This window comes from Parus major, chromosome 3 (genome assembly GCF_001522545.3).
Source record: "Parus major isolate Abel chromosome 3, Parus_major1.1, whole genome shotgun sequence".
Taxonomy (NCBI): Eukaryota; Metazoa; Chordata; class Aves; order Passeriformes; family Paridae; genus Parus; species Parus major.
Genome location: NC_031770.1, coordinates 53,032,280 through 53,058,563, shown reverse-complemented (window position 1 = coordinate 53,058,563; position 26,284 = coordinate 53,032,280). Strand labels below are relative to the sequence as shown.

The following is a 26,284-nucleotide window of genomic DNA, read 5'->3' as shown; positions in this document are numbered from 1 at the left end:
GGAAAAGAAGGCCAATGGCCATCCTGGCCTACATCAGGAATAGTGTGTCCAGCGGGAGCAGGGAGGTTATTCTTCCCCTGTACTTGGCACTGGTGAGGCAGCACACTGAGTGCTGTGTCCGGTTCTGGGACCCTCAGTTTAGGAAGGAGGCAGATTCAGGAACATGTCTGGAGAAGGGCAACCAAGCTGGCAAAGGGTCTGGGACACAAGTCCTAGGAAAAGTGGCTGAGGGAGCTAGAGTTGTTTTGCCTGGAAAACAGGAGGCTCAGGGGAGACCTTATCAGTCTCTACTACGACCTGAAAGGAGATTCTAGCCAGATGCAGGTCGGTCTCTTCTCTCAGGCCATCAGCAATAGGACAGAAAGACACAGTATTAAGCTGCCTCAAAGGAAGTTTAGGTTGGACATTCGGAAATTCTTCAGAGAAAGGGTGATTGAACACCGGAACGGACTGCCCATGGAGCTGGAGTCATCATCCCTTTAAGTGTTTTTAAGGTAAGGATGTGGCACTTAGTGCCATAGTCTAACTGGCAAGATGGTGTTACTTCATAGGTTGGAAAAAGGTTGGACACGATGATCTCAAAGGTCTTTTCCAACCTAGCTGACTCTGTGATTCCAGCAACATATAGGAGCATGTGGATGCCGCCGGTGGGGCAGTGAGCACTGGCATGCACCAGAAGCAGGGACAGCCGAGCGCTGGCCCAGCACGGCTGCGGTCGAGCACTTTGGGCAGCTAGGACAGGAACACCTCCGACTTATGCCGGGTGACCCGACCGCGGGGGGCGGCGCGGCTCCCGACGGGACGGATCAGGGCTTCCAGCGCTGGCCTTCCGGCCTGACTGAAAGAGAAACCCGGACGCAGTCCTCCGCCGCAGAGGAGGGCACATAAAGCTGCCGGGGCAGAAGCGGGACCGTGCACGGGGATACGGATGCGGGGCACGGCCGGCGCAGGCCGGGCAGAGTCTCCGCCCGCCGAGAGCCGGTGGGGCGGGCGGGGCAGCTCAGCGCAGGGCAGCCCGGCCCGGCCCCGCCCCGCCAGGACGGCTCGGAAGGCATGCTGGGCCTTGTAGGCCCGGGCGACTTCGTCCCGCCTCCGGCTGCAAAACTACAACAGAGCGAAACTACAACTCCCGGCGGGCGGAGAGGTGTGTCTCCAGCGCCGTGTCCGAGCCCGCACGGGGCGGGGGCCGGTCCCGCTAGGTCGGGCCGAGCGGGCGGGGCTTCTCCGTGCCCATCGTTCGCTGGCGGGACTCGCTCGCCCTCGGCCCGGCAGCGGGGCAGGACGCGGCTGGCGCCCGGGGCTGGCAGCGCACACCGCTCGCGGCTCAGCGGAGTGTGGGTCGGGGGCGGCTCGGCTGAACGGGAGGTGGCGGCGGGGGGAGCGGGGCTCCAGCGCGGACAGCCGCTGCCCGGCTCGCTGCCCGTGGTTCCAGCCCGGCCGGCGGGCGGCCGCCTGCGGGGAGGTGGCGATGGAGAAGAGTTAGTGCAGTCACCGCGCTCCCGTGGCCGGGGAGAGGGCCGGGCCGGGCCACCTGGTGCATGGAACCCGCTGCCCTGTCGCCGAGAATCGGCTGAGTGACCGACCGGTCGAGGGCGGCGGAGGGTGCGCGCCTGTGTGGTGCCGTCCCCCGCCGGCTCCTCCCGCGGGCGGGCGGGCGGCCGGCGCTGCGGTGGTTACCGCCTCCCCCTGAAAATGAAGAGGTGGTGGCAGCTGCTGCTTCGGGGTCTGGCTGCCGGGGGGAAACCTGGATAGAGGCTCGTAAAGAAGGGTGAAGAGAAAGTCGCCGCTCTCTGGTTCGCGAAGGGGGAAGCCGGGCGTTTTTCTCACCTTGCTGCGGGGCCAGAGCAGAGCGAAGCCAGGGACGCCGGCGGGGAGCCGCTCCTGCGCGCCGGGGGAGGGGGCGGGATGCGGGGGGGGGCCCGGCACCGCCGCGGGCCGTGGGCGAGAGCCTGCGGCGGGGCGGGGTGCGAGCGGCCGCGGCGGCGCTGAGCCGGGCGGCGAGGATGGTGCGGGGAGGGAGAAGTCCTGGCAGAGATCTAGCGGCGGTGGAGCCTCCCTGTCCCCTGCCTCCCAACCTCCCTCCCGCGGGGCCGAGGCGCTGGGGAGCATGAGGCGGCGGCGGGGACCTGTTGTGTAGGGGGAGGCGCGGGCAGGGAGGATGAGGAGGACCTGCTCCCGAGGCGCTGGTGTCTGTCGGCGACCGGCCGTGCCCCGGGCTGCCACGGGCTCGGGAGAATCCCTTGCTGTGGAGTGGTGACAGGGGAGCCCTGCGCCCCTAGGTCTGCGCGGAGCGGCGGCCGCTTCCCGCTGGACTGCGGCTTCAGGAAGAGGAGAGCTTCAAGTGTTCTTCGGAAGCTGGAGTTGCTGGTTCCTTACTTGCCTGTTTTTTTCTTTTTTTCTTTTTTTTTTTTTTCATTTTCTTTTTTCTTTTTCCTCCCCTCCCCCCTTAATGATTTGTTTCGCGTGTCTCTCGAGGGAACGTCTTAGGAATGGTCATTTTTAGCAGTGGAATCTGCTGCGCAAAGAAGGATTATAACAAATCTCTATGAATGATAGACTCGATTGCTAAACCTTGCCTTGACCAACCTTCTGACCCTCGGAGAAAACTCTCAGGGTGTGCGTGGGAAGGAAAAAGCTTTCCCACTTGAAAATAAACTTGATAAAAAAAGACTTGATTTTTTTTTTTTTTGAGAGCCTAACTGATTTATAATTACTTTTTTTTTTTTTTTTTTTCTTTTTGTCCTGTTTTGTGATAAGTTGTTTTAAAAGGATTGTCCTACGTGGTTGTTTTGTAACTGGTGGAGGAAGGAAGGATCCCTCTCAAGCGTTTCTGATATGACAGCTTTGGTTTCTGAAGAGTTAAGTGGTGTTTGCATGATACACCTATTGCTAGTCTGGTAGCAGAGTTTTATTTGCTTTTTTTTATTAACTGGGGCTGGTGGAGAGGGCTCTCTTGGCCAGAAGAATATTTGCACATACATATTTGTATATATTTTTGGTGGGGTTCTCCCCACATTTTACTCTTTCTTGATGACTCCTGGAGGTGGTAGTGGGCCCATGAAAGACTGTGAATACAGTCAGATCAGCACACACAGCTCTTCGTCTCCCATGGAGTCTCCCCATAAGAAAAAGAAATCAGTTCCCAAGAGAAAATGGGAGGTTTTTCCTGGAAGAAACAAGTTCTTCTGCAATGGGAGGATCATGATGGCTCGACAGACTGGAGTCTTCTACCTGACTCTTGTTCTCATCTTGGTCACCAGTGGACTCTTCTTTGCATTTGAGTAAGTAACTTTAAAGTCTTCATGTATTCCTTCTCCTCTAGTCATTTATTTTCTGGCTGAAAGCAAAGTTAACATTTTTGTTCAGGAGAGAATGCTGACTGAATTCCACTAATATTGATCTGTGTAATTGAAAATATGATCTGATAAGATGCTGAGGGGTGCACAATACAGTTTGGGTTATCATGCTCTGTGGAAAACTAATGAGAATTAAGATTGAAGTTGCTTTTATACCACAGGTTTCCAGTCTTGCTGGTGTTGAAAGAGGAGTGTAAAACAGCAGGTTTGGGATGACCAGGAAATGATGAAGCTCCTCGTTTGTCACTTACTCTAAGAATGAAAACTGGCAAAAATACTGACCCTTCATCACAGAACTGAATGCAAGAAAAGTGATATTTTTCATTAGTTTATGAATCAGGCATGTTTGTTTTTTTCTCTTGACATGATTTTAATAGCTTGTAGATGAGAATTTCAAGTGAGGAGGAAAAAAAAAAGCTGTACAATTCTGCATGTACCTAGCTTTCCACCACTAGGTAACAGCATTACTTTCTCTTTGTGATAACTTGTGAGTTTAGTCTTAGTTTAAGCTACATTGGCTTTGGAGGTTTGGACTGTATTTTTTTTTAAGTAAGCTTCTGGCATCCTTCTAGGGCCTTTTTCTCTGTACTCTGGAGTCTTTTTCATCTGTATGAAGTGAACACATAGTGACAGCAAATCAGATGTTCTGATTTTTGCTCTTATGTTGTAGTAGTTAAATTAACTACATATGGCAGTAAAGAATTAGACACTTAATGTGAGCAATATAGTGTTACTTTTATTTAGGAACCAAGTACAAAGAAGTTTACGCTGCTAAAACACTTCCTGTAAGAACAGCTGAGTTTTGTTAAAGGGTTGGTGCTCCTTTACTTGCTTTAAATTATTGTAGTTTAACTTGTGGTAGAAAAATATCTTCAAATTACTTTTTTTTTTTCTGCAATACGAACTATTATTTATAGTTAAACTTCAATGCTGCCTCCAGAAATTGTTTTGCTAAACAGCAAAAAAACAGTTGAAAAACAGGTCATTCATTACTTGGTGTCTTCAAGCAAGGAGATAGGGGCATTAGCAAACCCTAAATTGTACCTGTTAAATGCAGATCATCTTAACAATAGTGGTAGCAGTAAAGAAGGTAAAAATGCTCAGCAGGTAACTAGTGGCTAAATGTACATGTGAGCTCAGTAGATAAATTGTCATTAGTGGGCTCCAGGTTACTTTAGAGGGGCTTATTAAATGTAAATCTTCTGCAGACACTATGAAGCTGCTTGAGTATCATTTGAGTAGTTGAAATAACACAGGCGATGATGGTATCCACACTGCAAGTGTGTTTACTTTGCTGATTTTAAACGGGTATTAAAGGTGTAACCTGATAGTATTGCATTAGGACTGGGTGCTACTCTATTCTGTTTGCCATGATTAAGCCTTTGGAAAGTGTTCCTATGTGGGCTGACACATCTGTCTGTGTGCAGTCTCATCACCTTCAGCACAGCCTCTGAAGCCTGCTGGACTTCCTGCAGATACCAGAACGTAAATGTAGGATTGAAAGTATAATGTTTTATAATCAGGATTGTAAAACTGATTTATTAAGCCACCATTTGCAATTTATTTATATGTTTTAACACTTTGATCTTTAAGAGAGAAATTTCCTTTACAGCTGCATGATTCAGAGCTGCTAAAGCAAGATGAGCTGCTAGCTGTTCATCACCTTCTGATTTCATCACTGCTGTGAGCTACATGCTCTACCAGTGTTGAATTCTGCAACTTCCATCATGTCTTTGAGAATATTTGCAGTGTAACCATATGTGATTGACAAGATTTTTAGTCAAGGATTTTCATATATAGTTGATGCTTATTCTTACTGTCAGTCTTGAAGCAGAGAGGAATCTTGGGCTTTATATAATAGAACTGTATAAATTCTTTGTGTGTACTGGTCTTGAGTCATTCTTGTATCACTTGCACTCTCCTAAGGAAAATCAAAGAAGAGGGTGGCAATGGTATCTCATTTTTATAATCATAAGGTAGATTTTGGTCTTTAGAAAACACTTGCATTGAAAAGTTATTACTCATGCTCTGAAGGCTAATTAAAACCCAAATCTAAAGACTATGAGAATGGTGTTCAGTACATCTGTGATGGTTAAACTGCAGAGCATTGTTAATGTTAGAAAAAAAGGGGAGTCTCTTACTGGAAAGTGTTACTTTCAAGCAGTTTCTACTTGTGTCTGTTCCTAGTAGTGTGAAGTTACTATTTAATGATGAGTGATAACATGCTGAGCGTTAAGTGTCACTGCCCTTATTGGGTGATTTGATTATGGCATACCTCATTAACCAGTCATTTATTGAATATGACAGAAATGCTTTTCAATCCTTCATGTACCTGTGGAGCAAAGTGTTTTTTAAATGAATGTGTGCCGTGTGTATCTGAAACATAAGGTCAAACTGCCACTGAAGAGGAGGGTACCCTGTATGTTCTTGGAAATGTTTGTTCTTTTTTGCTACAGTAGAAATAAATTGTTTTGTTCCCTTTGGTTTTGGAAACTTGAAAATGGGTACTCAGGGTTCAAATCATTCCCCAGTTAAAGGCTGGGAAAGGAGGAAGTAGGAAAGGTTACTTTGACAGCTAATTCCTTGGAAAGCATCATGCTAACATAAACAGTTGTCCTTTATACTGTGGCTTTGTTTGTTCCTTCAGTGTGATTTCCCTCCCTTCTATTTTACTCTTGACATCCATACATCCAGAGCTGTATCTCTTGCTTTGGAATACTCTCCAGGGGAGAAATACATTTCTCACAGTCAACAAATCCTATGTCTCCAACAGCAAACGTATGTCATGCATCTTGACCTGTATAGCTTTTGACATTGAGTCATGCCTCTGTAATCTTTGTTTCTTTATATTTATGCTTTTGTGCTTTATTCCTGCCTACTTTCTCCAGCTCCTGCTTTCAGCTGGTTTTATTCCTTTCTCTCTGTTGACTTTTATCTCTCATATACTGGAAGTGCATCACCACTTTTTCCTTTTATCATTTCACTGTTCTTTTTCATTTTCAAAGAGATAAGCCAGAATTTTCTTAAAAGAAAAACAACAACCCATGAGTTTTCAAGTAGGTAAAATATTTATAACTACGGCTTCCCTCCCTTTCCAAAGGAAGAGAATGCAAATAACAAGCAGTTTTATTTCTGTAACTTGTTTATTAAATATAACATGAATGATTGCAAGCACTTTTGGGTCCTAAGAGGGATGCTATGCTGGGTTGTTCTTAAAAACTATTGCTCAAGACGAGACACCGCAAATTACTGAATTTGTCTTTGAAGTTTGTGTATATTACTTTACCTTGAAACTTTTTTCCTAACCCTAACCTTGAGTTATTTAGCTGTTTTTAATGTTTTCATGTAAATTTGGCCTCATGTTGCATTTTGGTTTTTCCCTTTGCATTGCACCTGTACACAGACATATATTTTTCCAAACTTTTTAGCACTCATTTCTCAAGGTAGCTGCATTTAAAGCTTAGAAAACAAATTCCTCTCCACAGAGCAAAGATAGCATCTGTGACTGAAGGGCAGATCTGTTGCTGTGTGTAACCAGTTCAACCATTGTATTTACATGTATGTGAAGTCCTTTATTTGTGCAATAGAGGCAGAAATAACATACTTCTTACTGACTGCACTTAGCTAGGTATACATATTTAAAAGATACATATTTATGCTCATGGTCATTTGGAGTCCTGTTTCTATAGGTTACAGGAAAGCAAGATGGAGGCTGAATGACATATTTAACACAGTAGGATTTGTGAAACAAACATATTGTTGTTAAATGGCAAATCTCATGTGGATGCACAAGATCACAATTTCCAGAGTGGTGGCTGACGACCTCAGCTATGTTGCTACTTTGAGTTGCCTCTGAGTGCTCCCTTTCCTCTTGGGCCTCTCTGGGCAGGGAGCAGGAAGGAACATGTCTGCACCTGAGCTGCTTCAGCTCAGGCTAGCAAATTAAACTTGCTATAAAATGTGGGTTTAAGTGAAGCTGCCGACTGAACTGAATTGACTCGGACACGGTCATGTTTTCTTCTGTCAACTTATTTGCAGGGTGAGTGACTCTGGAAGAAGGTTGAAGCAGATGGTAGGATGCTGCAAGGGCTGAAGCAGTGCAGCTTTTTTTCTCTGTAAATGTGAATCAGAGCCCTATCACTTCTGATACCATTTGACACTTGCACTGATTCAGCAAGCTGGAGGGTTTTTTAGTTTGTTTGTTTTGAGTTAACTAACACTTGATTTTTAATTTTTTTAAATTTTTTTTTATGAGCATTTGTGTAATTGCAAAAGATGCTTGCCGGAAAAATATTTAAGCTGAGGCTGTTTATGTGCATACGTGTGTACAAACCATTGATTTCTGTGCTCTCGCAGTTGCTGGCAACCTGCTCCATGCCTCCCACTTTGAAAACCAGTGTGACTGGAGGACATTCATGAGTCACACTTTCTGATGCTGTGTGCGGATTGTTCAATATTGAACATCTATGGTGAAGTGGTGTAACTTGCTGCTCACTGAGACAAACCTCTGTGTGTAAACAGTCATGTCAGTAAGCTGAGCATTTTCACTGTGGTATCAACAGCCCTTCTCATGTTATGGCAAGTGTTTTCTGCTCTTGCAAGAAGTGGTCTCTTAGCATGAGGCTGTATGCCAAGTAGGTAGAATGTTCATCTAATAACCTCCTTTATCTTTGTTCTGCTCTTAAGACAAGTTACTTGTGTCTCTTGATGACCATGTCCTTAAACTATGAGTTTGTTAGAAGGAAGTGGTACCAATCTGACTTCAATCCAACTGTTAAGGGCTGCTCTAAACTTATGGGGCATTTCCTGCTGAGGATGTCAAAATGGATTTTAAAGCAAAGATCATAGTACACAAGCTATTATTTAAAGTGAGAACTGCATCTTTTTCTATGTGGAAGGCAGTCACTGTCTAATTGTGCATGGTGACATAGGTTAGTGCAGTGTTGAGTAGATGTTTTTTTCTCCCAGTTTTCTTTGTTGTTTTGTGTTTTTTTTTAAACCTGTCATTGAAATTAAACCAGGGGAACATTTCTGTTCCTTATTTTGTCATACTATACATCTCTGATAACTTAGTGAAAAACTTAGTGAAAAAGACATGGAATTTCAGTAAGTCTAATCTTTAGGGTTTACACTTTGTATTGAGTAAATGATACCATGAATTTCTGAGGGACCGTATGCATTCCAAGCAGAATGTTTATTCTTTGTACTTAACTGCCCTGAAAATGTTAACTGTCAGGATCAAATATCTCTCATGTACTAACTATATCTAATACTTTTTTCTTGACGAGGGACTTCCTTCAGTGCAAAACAGTTTGCTTAATCTCCTAAATTGTCAGTGATCTGAGCAAGTGTGAATGCTGAAGTTTCTCCCTGGCCAAAAGAGTGTAGTTTCATACACCCATATCTCAAAAGTAGCATGTCACTGAACAGGTATGTCAGTATAAACTTGTAAACCTGCTTTGAATGAATTATATGATACAAACTGAAATCCTTCTGCCCAGAAATTAACTAATGGCATTTGATATTAGGTCATGCACTTCTGTTTTCAAGGCTAGATCATGGAAATGGACAATGATTAAATGCTTCATTTTTCAGAATAAAATTCTGTGAGGATAACAAAAGGAAGGATAACCTCTCATGTTTTTAGAAGCCATGTCTTCTTTACTTCTGAAACTGCAAAAGCTTATAATGGTTTTGTAATGCTAAATTGCTTTCCAAAACAGCTGTTAAACAGCTTTTTTTTCTTTATTAGGGTATTTGGTTTATTGGTTTTTGGTGGTTTGGTTTTGTTTTGTTTGTGTCTGGGTTTGGTTTTATTTGCATTCAGCTTAGTTGATGGCCTTTATCTGCTGTTTCATGGAAAAGTTTTGAACACTTTTTTTTTTTTCCCTTCTACTTATATTTCCATTTTTTCTTTGTGGAGGTGCAGGGAAATGAAAATAAAGACTATAGTGCTCTAATGGAATGTCAGCTTCTGGGTTGTTTGCTTCTCAGAGACTATATCATTTGGGGACCTTAAGGAAATCACCGTGTAGCTCTGGATCATCAATACACATGCATCTGCAGAGTGAAAAGTGAACATCAGCTTTGCCTGGTGCTACCCAAACCCTTGGGAAATTCCATCACTGTTGGCTAGTGGGTGATTTCTAGGCTCACCATAAGTGCTACAGATAGGTGTAAATCCTTACCTGGAATATTTTATATTCATTCCAGAGAAGGGGCAAAAATTTTAATAGTAATTTTAATAATTTAGTAATTTTAATAGTTTAGTTATTCTTGTATATATAGGTATGTATGTGTGTGTGTATATATATGCATGTATGTATTTACAAATGCTGATGGCTAATACTTCTCTACATCTTGAATCTCCAGAATATGTTTTGACTTGTAATCTTGTGACAGTTGTTTGATAAAATCTATCTTAATTTATCACTCAAAAATTTGAGGTTTCTATTGTTGATATCCGCATATTATGCCTGTTTTATTTTGTCCTTCCCTGAGTAGGTGCTGCTATCTCTTTTTTCTGAATAAATGTGTGTTAAAGGCATAAAGTGTATCTTTTGGAGACTAGTGTGGTCATGTTAAATAACCTTACACTATTGAAATCTCTATCTGCTCTTCTTGAAAGACTGGTATTGTTATGTGGCTGTCTGGAAGTCTTCTCATATCAGCTCTGCAGAGATTTCCATTTGTGTTTTAAAGGAAAGATGGTCTTTTCAGGTGTATTTTCAAGTTAGTTTCTCAGGAATCATATGTTTAGGTTTGTGTGAAGTATTATTTTCATTCATGTTGAAAATTTGACTAATTATGCAAAAATACCTTTTTTGCTACATGATTTCATTTCTGTCATAGCTGTCATATTGCATTATTATTTTTTAAATGGCCTTTCATACAAAACAAAGTATCTCTGGTGGATCTGGACGACCAAGAAGTTGCCTTCTGGATCTGGGCGGGGGAGGGGTGGAAAAAATACTGTATTAAAAAATATCTGGGTTTTAACACCTGAGTTTTACTTTTTAAGTAGTTAAAAACCCCAGCAAAAGAAAGTTTCTAATGTAAATGGTCTCTCTGTTCTAGTGGAGCACTGAACTGTTGATTGTAGCACTCAAACACAAACTAATGAGAAAGTGAAAATTGCTGCAGAAGAGGAGAAATCTAGGAATATTTTTAACTTTATAAGCTGCGTGCTTGTTTCAAAATGGCCCAGTCAAAAAATCCTAAAGCACTAGCTTAAAATACTGGAACATTTTGAAAAATTGCTTAAAATTTTAAACAGCTTCACCTAGAAAATTTTTCTTATCCTGATAGGTGATTCTTGCAAGTGAGGCTGTAGTAACTGATGATCACTTCAGGTCCAGGTTGCCAGTAAATGTTTGCACATGGCAGTGCAGTTCATCTTTCATGTGACAAAGCTGATGGAGAAAGGAGGAAAATCCCCTGAAGTCAGCTGGAACAACCAAAAATTTATTAAACTTCATATAATTACAGCTCATTTGTTTTTCAGAGCTGAATACAAAACTGTAAAGTGGATAAATTTTTTACAAATCAAAGAAAAAAATAAATTGAGAAACCAAGATGAAGCCTATATGTAATAGCCCCAAATAAAATTCTGTTTATATTTCTCACCTTACAGAAGTACTAAATGATAGTAACATGAAACATACTTACAGAAGGATGCTGAAGTTGTTTTGAAGTTTCAGTTTTGGGAAACACATGCCCTCTCCCTTACTCTGTTAGTATTTGAGCTCCTGCTTATGCTGCAGTGAATACGCAAAGGGGGCTTTGCATTTGCAAAGCCTGACCATGGGCTTTTTGCAGTGTGCATTAGTGGAGCTCTTACCCAAATGGATCCTAGAACTTCAGCTACGAAGTTGACAGGGTGGTGTAGTGCTATATGATTATATATGATTCTGCAATTCTGTGTATGATCACTTCCATTTCATCAGTGTCCATAGGTTTTATTCACATTATTGTGGGATGGTGCCTAATGAGGTCTTACATAATGAGCTTGGCTAATGAGATCACAGCTGGTTTTGTTGTATGTTTTTCCACCCCTGCTGTCCCCTGAAGTTGCTTACTGCAATAAATGCTGGCAGTGTGCATTTGTTGTGGTAAATGTAGAGTCAGTTAAGCTGCTTCTATACATTTTAGTCTTATTAAAAAAAATTGTGAAACAAATCAAATAGAATACTGAAAACCAAATTGAAAACAGAGAACATGAACTCAGAAGCTGATGTACATAAAATCTGAAGTTTGTGAATTTCATGTTATAGTTTAAGTGCAAGATACCATTTTTACACTGTCTGCTTTGAATGAATCTATGAAATTAGTTTGAAGGCTTTAGTACACATTTCTTGAACATATGATCAATATATATCAGCTCTTAAGAGCAAGAAACAGATATATTAGAATTTGTTAGTATTTTAACATAAATATTTGGCATAGTACTACAAATTATGAACGTAGATTAAAAACAAGGTCAAGAATTGGAAGCTTCTTCTTCCCCCCACCTTGCAAATATGGAACCAATACAAAATTACCCTGATTTTGATAGATTTTGTATTCCCTCTTTTTTTGAACTGTGTATCACTGTCTGTATATCAGGAGCTTGCAGTCCTGGTCTTGCATGTTCATTACACTGTGAGATACCCCACTGGTTAAGAATGCCATGATTCTGGGCAGAGAAGCAAGTGTCAGACCAGCCTGTACTTAAATTTTGCTGGCACGCTTGTTTGTACACGTGGTGTGGGTTTTCATGGCACATCTATGCATGTTTCTTAGCAAATACTTTTATTAGCAAAAAGGGTTTTCTAGTGTTCAGTTTGTATATGGAAGAGTTATAATTGTTCCTTATTAGGAATTGTGTAGAGCAGTTATAAGTACTGCAAAGAAAAGTAACAGCTAGAATTGGTGTGACTTGTCTTGTCAGCATTGCAACTCATTAATAAACTTGCTTCTTGTGAATATGGTTTCCTTAGAGCTGAAGCTCATAATGCTTCTATATGAGGAAAAAATACAATTTTTAAGATACTTTTATTATTTAATAGGATTTGAATTCTTTCCAAGGCTGAGAGGCACTGAGTGTGGGAGCAGCAAGTAAACTGTATCATTAGTCAGGGTAGATGGGTTCAAGAAGTGTGATGCATGGTATGATACCAAAGATTGGAGTGCACTGTTAAGAGCATATGCACTTCTGATTTGCTTCAGTGCATTAGTTTGGAGAAGAGAAAGCTCATGGGGGAATCCTGTTTAATAAGTACCTGATTGGGGAGAGGGAGTGAAAAAGAAGAGCCTTGGACACAAAATAAATTACCATTAAAACAGAAGAAAGAAGAGTGGAGGATTGGGGATTTTTTCTCTCCCTTTTTTTGTTTTTGGTTTTTTTTTCTTTCTTTTAGTGTTTTTGCCTATTTGTTTTGATTTGTGGGGATTTTTTTTAGCTGTGAGAATGACTTGACATGGGCTTAGGTTGCCCAGTAAGACTATGGACTTACTGAAAACCAACCAGATATAGACCTGAGCACTCTCCTCTAGCTGACCCTGCTTTGATCTGGAGTAGTTAGACTGAATTTTCAGAGGTCCTATCCTACCTCAGCTGCTCTGTGTTGTCTGTGAAAATCAGAGAATTTATCATAACACAGCAAAGCAAGAGGTTTTTCATCTAGCAAGATAATTTTAATCTTGTTTTGATGACTCATTTATCACCTGCATACTTTATGAGAACTTCAGTTTTATCTAGTCATAAAATATGAACCTAAAGTCTCAGTCTAACGAAACTTAAAATTGCCAAGTAAAGGTCATAGCTGTTCTTCCTGACCCTTCTCTTTTCTCACCCTTGAATGTGGCTTTCTCAGTTCAAAGTGCATTTTCCAGTAGTTTTTGGTGGCTCTTTTCCTGTTTTTTTCTGCTGTTCCTCACCAAGCTTTGCCCTGTACTATTCATCTAGCTATTGCTGAATTATGGTTAGTATTTTCTTTTCTTATAAATAACAACATTAAATTTTAATAAATTTCATGCAGAAGAATGTCTCTATATACAACTGTTTCAGCAATGTTATATGCTCATCAGGTTGTCCTTGTCTTGCTTTCAATAAACTTTTCTCTCCTTCCGTCAATATTCCTAGACACTTGTTCACTTTTAATAGGCTAAGATCACTGTTGCTGTACAAGGGCTGTGAAGGCAGTAAAGTGATGTTGATAGACTTAATTTTTCCCTTTCATAGTCATAAAAAATGAATGTATCTTTTTTCTTTTTTTCCCTATAATCTGCACTGTTTGCCTATATCATTATGCAGATATGTGAAATCATGGGGTTTGTCTACTAGTGCTTGAGCCAGGTCAAAAAGTCCTTCAGATCCTGCAGGTTCAGCTTCCTCCCTGAGCCTGCTACTTGGCAAAAACAGTTTTAGATCAGCTTCTGTACCTTAAGAGATAGTGTGTTCCAGCTTCTGAATGCCTAGATATGAATGAAGTGGCTTGTCTGAGAAGCTGCTAAAGCTGGATTAGTTACCTTTGGGAAATGGAAAACACCCTAGATATGTCATATTAGTCCAAGCTCCTTTTAAAGGGTGATTTGCTTAAAAAAAATTAATGTGTAAAAAATTCCAGCAAGGCAGGTGTCCAGTTCTGGATTAAAAACTGAAAATAAAATAATATGAAAGCTTAAATGATACAGAGTGTATTTAATTGAACATATATATATATATATATATGTGTGTGTGAATCTCTTCTGTCCCATAGCAGTTACCAGAATTAAGTTTCTCCAAGGCTGGTGAAAGCCAAGGGGGACATCTTCTTATACCACATAGCCAAAGCACTGGGTTTTTAGAGTGAACTTATGTCTGTAAATCTGCCTGCTTTGTTTGAGAGGTCAGAAGTTGACATTCTGCCCAAGAATTCAAACAAAACTTGAGAGTATTTTATAGGAGCATCCCAGTTTCCTTTCTGTTTACAAGTCTCCGTTGTAGGAAGATGAATCGGATGGTTTTTGAGTGTTGAAAGGGACAGACCCACCTCTTCCCTTCTCCAGACCTTAGATGTCATTTCTTTTGTCTTGCTCTGCTGTTTTCCCCACCAAATGGTGAGCCACTTCAGGGAGTTCCCTTCCTGCACAAAGCCTAACCTTCCCTTCTGCCCACACAAAGAAAAACCTTCTGCTGCTTAAGTCACCGAGCTGAATCCCTAAAAATTCAGAAAAAATGTTACTTGTGGGAGGTGGGAGGTTGTCAGTTCGTCTTCGCTGTGATTTGGCGCTGTATCCCAACTTTAGGAAACTTGTTAAGTAGTCTTGGCTCTTTGACATCTGTGAGGGTGCAAACAGAACATCTTAGTTTCTTAATGAAAATCTACGGGAGTTCTGGCTTTTTAACCATACTTTACATCTGAAGTAACTGGGTTGTAGTTTGTAGAACTTGAACTGCAGCATCTTTCAAATAGCACCCCTTAGTTGGGCATATCTTAGGGCTTTTCTGATTTTTTTAATTTTTTTTTTTTTTAAAGACATCCTGTTTTTAACACAACACAGGGGCAGTAGCTGAAGCAGTGTTTCTTCCTGCATCTTTTCTTGGGTAGTCTGTTCCCCGTTTCCAGACTGCAGAGGCAATGTATTGTATTGCATTTCATAGCAGAGCCTATGGAAAGCTCAATGAATGTGTCTTGACTTTAGTCTTCATAAAAACAGCTGAGTTAGCTCAAAATATGCTTAACTATACCAGGAAGGGAGTGAGTATTGTCAATCCTTGCCATTTCTCCCAGCTTCAGCTTAGATAGCATGCAACATAGGGAAGTAGCATATTTCTTCACAGTCCCATTTAGTTGCCTGCTTGGGTGGGGTTTTTGTTTTGTTGGTTTGTTTAATATTGTAAATGTTGAAACTTTCAGCTTAGGAGGTTAAAAGAAGGACAATAATGCAGTTAATGGAAGTCTTAGCAGCCTGCATGCAAGAGACTGTCGGAGTGTATGTCTCTATTCACAGTGCGATTAAAAAATGGCCTTTAAAATGATTTTGTTAAATAAGACACCTAAAGCTAATTAGAGCAGAAGGAATTGTCTATAGAGCAGAAGACGGGGAAGAAGTTGTGGACTGAAATCTGACAGAGATTAATCTCATTCAGTATAAGACCTTGGAAGGGTAATCATTCTTTTATGAGACACGAAGCTCAGAAGGCTGTCTTCACCTTGAGGTGTGGAGGCTTTGAGACTTCTCATCACTGATGAGATCAGAGTTCATCTTTAGAGTAGAATATGTTTTTTTTCCTCCACAGACTCTTTTAGGATCAAGCTACACTGTGTATTGTTTTTTAATACTAGCCTCTGAAAGCTGGAATCTCATTTCCAGTACTTGAGTATATCAAAAGTAATGTTCTGGAGGTCAAAGGGACATTGCAGAGGAAAGCCTATAAGGACTGGGTGGAGTAAAATAATTTTGCATTTTTACTGAGCTCATAGTTAAGAAGAGTTTTGGAAACAGACAACTGACTATGAATGTGAAAATCCAAACAGTCTGATATGTGAAAAACAACTGACATACTTGAGTCCCAGTAAGTGAAACTGTTATGGGCTGATATCCAGCTCGATTAAAAGGTAAATATACCCTTCCCAATGCACATACCTTTCTATTATTGCATCCTAGAAAACTTTAACCAACAGTTGAAGTTACTAAATGATAGTCTGAAGGTGCAATTACCCAGTGGTTGGCTGTTCTTAATGAAAGTAAGTTTATTTTCTGTTCTGAAACTTTTATAAGTAGTTGCTGGCACTAGTTCTTCCTGTTGCAAGAAAGAAATGCCATTTGCGAAAGGAGATCAAAAGTTTGTTGTTTCTTAGTTCAATACAAAAAAGTGTCATTTTATTGAAATAACAGTCACATATAATAAGATTCTAATTTCAGCTATATTGCAAGTATTGTTTCTGACTGCACAGTAAAGGTTAAAGATTTAGGGAGCATATAATTTGTTACTGAAGTTGAGTCCTACAGATAAGAGTTGCCTAGTTCTGTTATTCATTCAGAATGTGTGCAACCCTAAGCCAGCTATAGTTGTCCTGATGAAAAGATGGACAGTTTTTGAAGGTTGTTCATTATTACATGCAGAAGAGTTGAGGGGGAGCAAGGAATGGAGAAGAACTGAAGTGCTGTAGTATTTGCTTCTGGAAATAAGTTTAATTTACTCAAGGGAAAGTTGTTTTGTTTCCATGTTTAGTTAGTACCTTTAGGTAAGGCAGTAATAACTTTGGCTACCCATGCTGGATATTTCAGTTACTGCATCCAGTACTCTAGACATAGTTGGACTGTACTCTTAAGATGCTTATGTGTGTTGCATCCTGTCAACAACCCGCTCACCTCAGAACCTGAAAGTAAGAAAAAATAGGTGTGCGTAGATACGAAATGTTGACAAGACTGAATGATGAAACACTGACAGTCCTGCTTCATCAGTGCAGAGTCAAGAATGCTGGCAATGACAGCATGGGGCATAAAACTTTGTTATTTGACTCCTTTGGAGTTTGTTTATTTCTTTATTTGTTTTAAAAGGGGGTCAGGAAAGAGAGCTGTAATGGACAGTTATACTGGTAATGCTTTAAGGTTTCAAATTCTTTTTGTGGTGGTTTTTTTGTTTGTTTTTTTTCAGTCAAGACATACTCTTCCCTTTTCTTACCATTCTTGATTTCTCTTGTGTTAATCTTTCATGACAGGGAAGCTCTGTAGCTCTGACCATTGTTGTTCTTTTTTTGACTTCCAGTACGACGGTGGTGAGAGAAAGACCTGGGAGATTGGCTTACAGGTTACATATAGAAGAGACAGTGGGTTATTCTGACTCTTCATTATACATAGGCAGGAGCCTGCAAGTGTGGTGGTCTCTCAAAGATGTGTGTTGTGTTGTCTTCATAAAAGTACTGACATTTGCCAAGAACTTGATTTTTAACAAGTCAAATGTGATACCTGTGCCTATGCTGTACATGCCTTTCTGAGAGCAAGGCAGAACTTCTCTGAAATCACAGTTTTGAGCAATGCTGGGCTAACCACAAGTTTGGTAGCATAGCTGGTTTTGAGAATTAAGCTCTGCTCTGTGGAGCTATTTTCACCTGTGGCTGTAGGCAGCATTAATGAAGAATCTCTTTAAATTGCATCATTCACCACTTATCTTCCAGTTTCCTCAATCTCAAGTTCTGTATAGTGTTATTATGCAGAAATCATCTTTGTGTAAACTCCAGTTCATCTCCAGAACTGTCCCATCTAAAGCTGTAAGGGAAGCAGGATTCTCTGGGGGGATTTGAGGTGGAGGTCTTAAAATAAAAGGCATATGACAGAGGAAGGGGGGAGCATGGCAGAAGAGTATCAAATTTAACTTCTACAGGCATGCTGGCATTTTATGTCATTTTGGCAGTCTTGAATGTAGCAATCTCATAGTTTGTTTTAGAATAGCTTTTCTATGTGTAATTATTAGTCCAGTGAGCTCCCAAACAAGCACTCTGTTCTTTTCTGCATACTCCCTCCTAAATCATCATCTCCCCTTCTTTTCTCTTGTAGTACTAACACTTGCATGTGCTTGCTCTATACTGTTATGTTCTGTGGATTGATGCTTCTTCCTCTGGGTCTTTTCAGAGAGCCATAAAAGGGGCAGCACTGCCTCTTCTGCTCAAGACAGCTTTTGAACCTGTTTCAGTGATGGGAAAGGTGAGGGCAAGGGCTTCATTAATTTTGTAGTGATGTTGTAGTCTTGCATATTTTTACTTCATTTCTGCAATTCCCCCAAATAAGTCGAAGTTCCTTTTGTTTTTCATTGCTCCTCTAAGTAAGGAGGGAAACCACAGATAATGAGAGTACTAGAAAAGAAGAGTTGCTGTGCTTTGTAGTTTGGAGGTATTTGGCTGTTCAGGTGGCACTTACTTGCCACTGTTATCTTTCATAGTTCTCACAGTGCAGTTACTGGAAGAAACTGGAAGATGTTTGACGATGCTCTTTGCAGGCAACAGAATACATTTGTGAATGAATAGAATTGGGTGCTCCGCACAGGAGGCTACTGCTGTGGTGTATGAAACAAGGTGGCTTGATGCATCACCTTTTTCTAACATGGTGCCTAATGCATTGTACGGAATACTTGATCAAGTGTGGCTAAATGCTGCTTGTATAGGAATAAAAATATAAACCCCACTTTGTAATCCTAAATACTGATACTGTTTTCAGTCAAAGTTCTAAGCACGTTGCATAAGTGCAGCTGTTTGATTTAAGTACACATCAGTAGTGAGCCAAGCGGTGCACCAAAGTGCACCAGTGAAACTGCCTAGGTCTTGATGACATGGAATTTGCTGCAAATATAGGTTAGCAAAGTCCATGACATAATGATGTTTAGTGTATACACTTTTCATTTTGTGACCATGTTTTGTGCTTAAGACACTGTTCTTCACAAGGTAATGTAATGCAGATAGTTTGGTAATTAGTCACACCAGCCCAATATTGACTGGTTTAGATTTTCATATTGTAGTGCTTCATAACCTTCTTGTTTGCTATCATTTTTTTGTCATTACTTCCAACATAATTCTTGTGTTCTGATTCTGACAATCAGCTTTCATTTGTGCTTTTTATATATCAGCATTAAATATTAATTTATTATTTTTTTTGTTTTGAACGTGCAGAAAATTTACTGCTTCAGCTTTGGTCATACATCATAGTTCTAAATTTATTTTCAGTTTGTAAGATGACTCTACCTTTTGATATCTTGTGTTGACTGAAGTGGACTAAAGTTCATTTACCAGTGGAAGAAACTGAGGAGATCTGCTTGGTTCTCTAGTGATAGTATTGGTTTAGTAGGGATGAAAAAAGAATAAATGCACCAAAGTAGTGTTTAAGTAGTAGTTGTAAGAGGGTCAGGCATTAATCAGACTACAGGCAACCCAGAGGTGTGTGCATGTGTGTGACAGACATGCTGGATGAAGATTTTTGTTCCAGTAGAGATTTTTCTCAGCTGTTGATCAGCAGGCACAAAACCTAGTTAATATTAAACAGCTGTCAGGGTGAAGAAGCAAAACTACTTTTGCTTTGCTGTTTGTTATTTATTATTCTACTATGACTTGGGATGGGTTTTTTTGCAGTAAGATTGGCACTGGCTGCTTCCTCAGCTAGTTATCAAGGCTCTTTGCCATTTTGAGTTTATTTTTCTTGCACAAAGCCTGGGAAAAAATATGAACCTTGGTCTGAAGGTCACTGTGTCCAGCTGTCTTTCTGAGCAATGGGAGTGAATGCATTTTAGAACCACTGACCCCTCATATATAATATTGTGCCACTGACTGCCCTCATTTAAAGCAAGGACCCACAGGACTGAAAGGTTTTCAGCAGCAGTGGAAATGAATGTGGAGCATGTCCTGTTAAGGTAGCTGAATGCGGTGTGTCAGGATTCTTGTATTGGCAGGTTCCAGTTCTGGAATTTTCTTTAAGCAAAAATTCATCCACAAACAAACCTTTCTCTTTATTTGATGACAGTAGTGTTTTAAAGGGGGTTTCTTTTTCTTCTGGTAAGACATCAGCTAAATTTTACTACTGTTTGTGACTTTGATACATGAGACTGTCTGCTGGGAGAGCTTGAGTCCAGAAATCTGCATCTGTCTCTTCGTCTCATGGTTGTGAACACAGCTATGTCATCAGTTTAATAAAGATATATCTGTAGGGTAGAGTGTGACACATGAAAAGGAGAAAATCGCCACTGACAGATACAATATTTACTTTTTTTTCCTTTTTTTTTCTTTTTTTGTTTCTTTTTGACTGGGCACAAACTATGTCCTTTAGTAAGAAGTATCTGACATGCAGTTGTGCTCTTGAAATGTAGTGTTTAGCACAATTCATGCTACAAATTGAAGGCCAGCTCTAAGGTCTTGTTTATTACATGCAGAAATATCTTTAGTAAGGCACTGTATTTTAAGATGGTATCTACCCAGGTTTTTTCCTATGGCCTTCTCTTTTTTTCACATGCTTATACTTGAAACTGTTCTTCAGAATCTCTGTATTTGTGTTTGTATTCTGTCAGTAGGAGTGTAACACAGTCAAATCAAACTCTTCAGAATAGCACATTCCTCCTTGCAGCATTGCTTGGTTATATGCAGGATATCAATTCAACAAATTGTGTGCTTTGTGTTGTGCAAAACAACAAAGCAAAAATTTGTAAAAAGAAACTTGTTGATGAGGGGCACTGAACTATGACAAATAGGGCTTTAAGAATCCATTCAGAAACCTTATTAGATCAGATTATTCTTCTCAGATATGATTGATTTCTGTGAAGTGAAATCTTCAAATATTTGGAAGACATGACAGCCAATACTTAGGATGTGTACAAAAATGGTTAAATCCTGTTAATGTCAGTGTAAACTGTTACTGTAGATCCCAAGTGGCATGTATTTAATTACTTGAGTATGTTGCTTTTACTGGAGAACTCACTCTTCTTCCAAATGGTCCTGATGGTGCATGGAGTGATACAGGCAATATAATGAAAGATGCTGTATTCCCTTGGGTATTATTTTCCTAACAATGTGTAGGTTAGGTTGTTAAATTGAGAAATGTTTTGAATATTTTTGCTTTGATTTCCTGAACTTTTTATATCCCTTTTATTTCTCTCAAAAACAAAGAACACATCACTAAAACTGGCAGTTTTCTTAATCACAAGAATTTCTTCTTTCTCTTCCCCTTCCCTCTCACAACCCTTAAAAAAGGTTGGGGTTCATTTTAGTCAGAGAGGATGATGATTAAATAGTTACATTTATTCCTTTGTTTATGTAGAACTATGATAAAAAAATGGGTCTCCACATTGCTTAGGATGTGACAGGGCATTATGACTTGTAAGTTGCAGGAGGAAGACTTCAGGTTAGAGCTTAGTAGATAGAGGAAAGGACCTTTTCCAAGAAAAAGTATGGATGAGAACTGAAATAAATTTCCTAGGGAGATTGTGGAATTGTCATCACTTGAAATTGTTTGCAAGGCGTGGTAAAACTGAAATGATTTGTGATCTTTTCTTGAAGAAGACTAACTTCCAAAGATGGTTCCACTGCCATTATTCATGAATATATCTGTGAAATACTAGAAAGATTTTGTCTGAAACTGTTGTTTTTCATGTCTTGATTAATAATGCAGCACAGCTGGGGGTTGGGAGAAGGAATGTGCTGTATGTTGAGTAGAATAGAATTATGTCAGTTACCTAATACATTGCAACTGTTACTACATAGAGATATATTAAAAAGTGGACTTTCAAAAACAGGGGTGCTATTGTGACTTGCATAAGGGTTTTAAAAGGAATCTACAATCTAGAGTTTAGAGAAATCATAGTAGACTATTTATGTCTGAATAAATCAGTATAAATATTCACTGATGTCTTGGGAAAGGTAATTAATAAATATGACACTAAAAATCTCATAAGTTACCAAAGTGATTAGATGGTATTTTCCAGTCTTACTACATTTAAAAAAAAAATTATTGTAATGCATAATCTTTTTGTTCATATTAATCAGCTAGTTGTGAATGTATTTTCTTATTAGTATGAAAAATCGAGTGTACATACAGGTTGCTTTATTGCCCGCTAAGGTGATTCATTAGTCTATTTCAAAGCCCATGGGGTTTTGAAACAAGTGGTGCTGTAGACCTGGGTGTATTTTTTTCATGTCACCTATGGTATGTATTTTGTTGTAATAGGAAAGAATTGGGACCTTTTATTCCCTGTGGAAGAATAATGGCAGATGTGAAGAACTTGGTGATGCCCACAGCTTCTTTGATGGTTAGAGGTAGACTGGACCAAGTAATTAGGAGTGGTGTTTAGCTCTTGCCTGCCTGATTTCTTGAATAGCACGTGCATAGTTTCAAGGAAGCCCTGGAGCTGTATATGTACACTTACCAGCCGTCTTGACATGTGACATGGAAACGGCAAGTGCCTGCAGCCACATTCTGCTATACTGTTACCTTATTAGAGACTGTGTGGTCCAGTATCCTGAATTTATTGAACTAAGATCAAAAGTAGGATGAAATTTGCAAAACTTCCAAAGGGCTTCCATGTGATTTGAGCTCTAAATATGTGAATTTCTAAATTATAGTATGTGTTATGACCTTCCAGTGAATTTCAGTAGCATTGACAAGAGATATTTTAAAAATCAATAGTATGTGAAAGTATGTTTGATTTGGACTACATAAAATAAATGTTTATAGGATCTGTTCTTACTGTTTGTATTAATTTTAATGAACTAGTACTTAGGATGAGCTAGTACTTAGGATTATCTTAGTAGGTTTACGTGTCCCATGCTAGCTTTGGTATCAGAATAAGTAATGAAAACCTTAATTTAACCAGGTAACTTAGAGATAGACAAAGACAGGTGATGAAAGCGTAGGCAAACAAATTGCAGGACTGATCTTGAGTTGACTGGCAGGACAACAGACTGGCCCACAATGGCAGGTGGAGGGTAGTTTGCTTCCCTTGCACTGCTGACATACATCTGGGACAAGTAGTCAGGCTTTTTATGGAAATAATTTCTGAAATACATGTGAGACCAATTTGACAGTAAGAAAACACCTGGATCTTGCAGCATGGCTGTAATTACCATGCTTAATTTGAATGTTCAAAGAAGTAATTTGAATAGGTAACAACCACCTCTGAACCAGTTGTTTTGCAGATCTTTGACATCTGGTTTTTGTGCTGTAGCTAGGTGTTCTCACTCACTGCTGCTGATAGTCTCTACAGCACTCAACAACAAACAACTAACCTAGGCTGTTCATTAGAGGCAACTTGTAACTTGTTTCCTAACCTGGGGTATCCTGCCCTCCTTCTACTCTCTATCAGGGATGGTCACCTTGGTCTCCTTTTTTGTTGGTGCATTGAAAAGGAGAGAGAAGAACTATTTTACTTTTACTAGAAGTCTATGCTTCTGTTATTTTGTGGCTGTATTGTTTTGTGTTATTAAAAAAATATTTGATGTTAAAGTAGCTACATGGGAACTGTAAAGCTTCTACAGTTGAATGTTAAAAATTTGTGGAATGGATCATAGCTGCCTGGTAAATTAATTGTGCATCTCTTTGAGGAGGTAAAAAGGCTTTCTGTAGATTGTAAGTTCAAATATATTCCTCCCCATCCCCACCACATGCCTGTTAAAAATACTGCTTTTGAGGCATCCTGTTCACTGTATGAAAACTCTGAAATGAGTTTCTTCATAGGGCTGCCTTGTTTCCTGACAGTGGGACTTTGCAATTAATTTAATCTTTGCCACAGGACATTAGATTTTAGGAAAAAATAAAAAAAGGAAGAAAACCCAACAAAACAGGACAAAGATAAATTTAAGGTAAATAGTGTTACCTATTTTCTGGTTTTGGATAGGGTAGTTTGATTGTAGACTTTACTGAGGTGATGTGTAGAAAAAAGAACATATTGCTGTGGGTGATGCTAGACAAATCAGTTAGGGCTTAGTGTTGTCCTAACCCATTTCAGTTGGTCCTTCCAATAAGTTCATAATGTTTTCTGAGAAATGGAATTGAAATTGGTGCTGCAATCGCCAGTTGGATATGTTTGAGAATTAACCAATGGTAGGGATAAGGCTGTAGTTCTGCAGTCTTTCTTCTTCTTCCATTGACTGATAAATATATATTTTTAAAGCTTTAATATTAGCTGACAAAGAATGATTTCTGTCTCAAAAATTAGAGAAGAATGTAACATGCAGAATGAAGATACAATACTTGTAATGGATTAGTTCTAAATTCATAGTTATGCTTGCATAAAGTTTGTGTGTGCTTATCAAGAAGATAATGTTCTATTTTTTCTATTAACTACTTGAATATATTTTGTTGTGTTGAATTTCTGACAGAAAGCACTTCTATTTTCTGTGAATCTAGGAATATCTAGTCATAGATTAAAAAAATAATCTATTTGTAACTGTTAGGAACACTTGGAAAACATTACCTATTAAGTGGTTTGAACCCCCTCTTACTTATAATACTTCATTGAGATTGACCCAAAATCATGTAGTAGTCTTTATTCTCAGTTGGTATTTTCAGGTGTATAACCAGATTAGATGAAAACTTTCTGTGCTAAAGAGACCTGGGTGTTTCAGTGCCTTTAAACCAGCAGACAGTTTCTTCATATATTCTACTTTTTTTTTGTAATGCACTATGTAAATAGCCATCCTAGCTCAGACTGGCATGTGATTTAGAGCACTTTCTGTAGGGTACACATCAAGTCTGCTTTATTTATTCTACTTTGTTGTTTTGGTTTTTTTCTGACACTAACTTCTGTTAGATTTAGGCCTTGTTTTGAGGTATATACAGGGTAATTGGTAAAATTAATTGAGAAGTCTGATTTCTGTATGTCATTTCATAATGATAGAATTATGTCTTTGTTATTTTAGATCAAAAATGTAGTCACCAGAGTACTTACCTTCCTGGTTTGGCATCCCATAATATGCTTGGATTTTTTATGTGAGGTTTACCAGCATCAGAGTTTCATTCTGGAAAGTGAGTAGACTTGATTGTTTTGTGTTTCCAAAACTTAAAAAAGTTCTTACAATTATATTTCTTGGGAAAGGGAAAATAGGGCATCACTCGAACAATAGCCAGTTTCATTACTGTTGAAAGATAGTAATATTTCTGTGACTACTATCAATTGCAGAATTTTGCAAAGAGGCAATGGCAAAATGGCAAGCTCCGTTGATATAGAACAAAAGGTCATTAAATCAATATGTGGGAGTTGTTTGTTTGTTTTTTTTTTTAAATTTGCTGTTGCATCTTTTAAGGTTTTTATTAGTAATTGCTGGGATAGTCAAGGGAGAAACAAACTTTTTGATGAACAAGTTCATTATTCATCCCATGCTGCCTGTTCTTGCCTGTTTTTGAAATACTATGTGGAGATCTAACTTTAAATATTTTGCTTTATTCTACACTTCTGTATGTTATAAAAGACTTTTTTTAAATGCAAAATATTTTTCTGATTTTTTTTTCTGTAGTACAGTCTTCTTTCAATTGAAAGAAGAAAATTGCAAATTGAAATTACTTTCTGATTATTTTCCTAACTTAATAAAATGCTGCTGCAGAGTCCATGAATTTTCTTTCTCTGATTTTCCTAGGTTAAGGAATGCAGGTAAAGTGAAGTAAAGCTTTCTTCCAGGTTTTTCTTTGGAGTTTGTTGTCTACTACTTTATTGCTGATTTAATGCAGCAACATGCCAGATAGTTCAGTTAATTTCTTTTGTATGACTCTCTTTTCTTTTATACACTTAAGAGTGATCTGAAAGACTTGGAAATTAATCAGAATGGGTATCTGCAGAGTATTCTGGAAGTTTAAATCAAAGTTGTTTTTGATATCTTTTGGAATATGGATTGTTATTGTGTCTGGATGTGCTGTAGTTGGGGTTTGAGTAGATCCTGTACTTTGGTTAGCTGAGCCAAGATTATGTTGTATGGATTTTGTTTAAATAGATCTGGGTCTTCCTTTCTAGCAGATAATGAAGATTATATTAAATCAGCTGTAAAATCTCCTTTGCAAATGAGCCAGTCTGACTTCCTTCTCAATAGAAAAATAGGTTGACTTCTCACAACGATTTATTTTTTGATGTAAACTATTTACAATATAAGCAGTATATGTGGAAATATTGTTTCATTTCTGCCATGCCTCTCTTTAAAAAGTTTCTGGGAAAGAGGCCAGTCTGTTTTCAGTTTTTATTTATGGATGAGATTATCCAAAGATAAGGGCAGGGAGAGACAGGACTACAAGGACAGTTAATTTATATACCTCAACAGAACAATCAATGTGCCTTGATGAGTTGGAGATGACTAGAAACACATATAATCATGGAAGACACAGAATAGCATAAAGCCCATTGTCATCTTTGTTTCGGCAGCTCTGATACATCTGACTGTGCAAGTCTTGTTCTCTCAGCCTCTTTCAGGGATGTTTTATTGCAAGTTACTGGCAACTCGGGTTTA

The 26,284-nt window shown here is 39.3% G+C and overlaps 1 protein-coding gene across 8 annotated transcripts in view; it reads left to right on the top strand.

Annotated features, from left to right (window-relative positions):
* The first annotated feature begins 1,671 nt into the window (after positions 1–1,671).
* Positions 1,672–26,284, top strand: part of ZDHHC14 (zinc finger DHHC-type palmitoyltransferase 14) — a 132,502-nt gene continuing 107,889 nt past the window's right edge. For 3 of the 8 annotated variants that reach the window (XR_004496399.1, XM_033512731.1, XM_033512732.1), the window contains exon 1: positions 1,980–3,281. Coding sequence is in view for 7 of the 8 variants with exons in the window: in XM_033512731.1 (XP_033368622.1) it covers positions 3,031–3,281 (251 nt within the window). In the remaining variant the exon portion in view is untranslated. Of the gene's footprint in view, positions 1,794–1,979; positions 3,282–26,284 lie in introns of those variants that run through there. The other 5 variants (XM_015621222.3, XM_015621220.2, XM_015621219.2 and 2 more) reach the window with 4 other exon arrangements.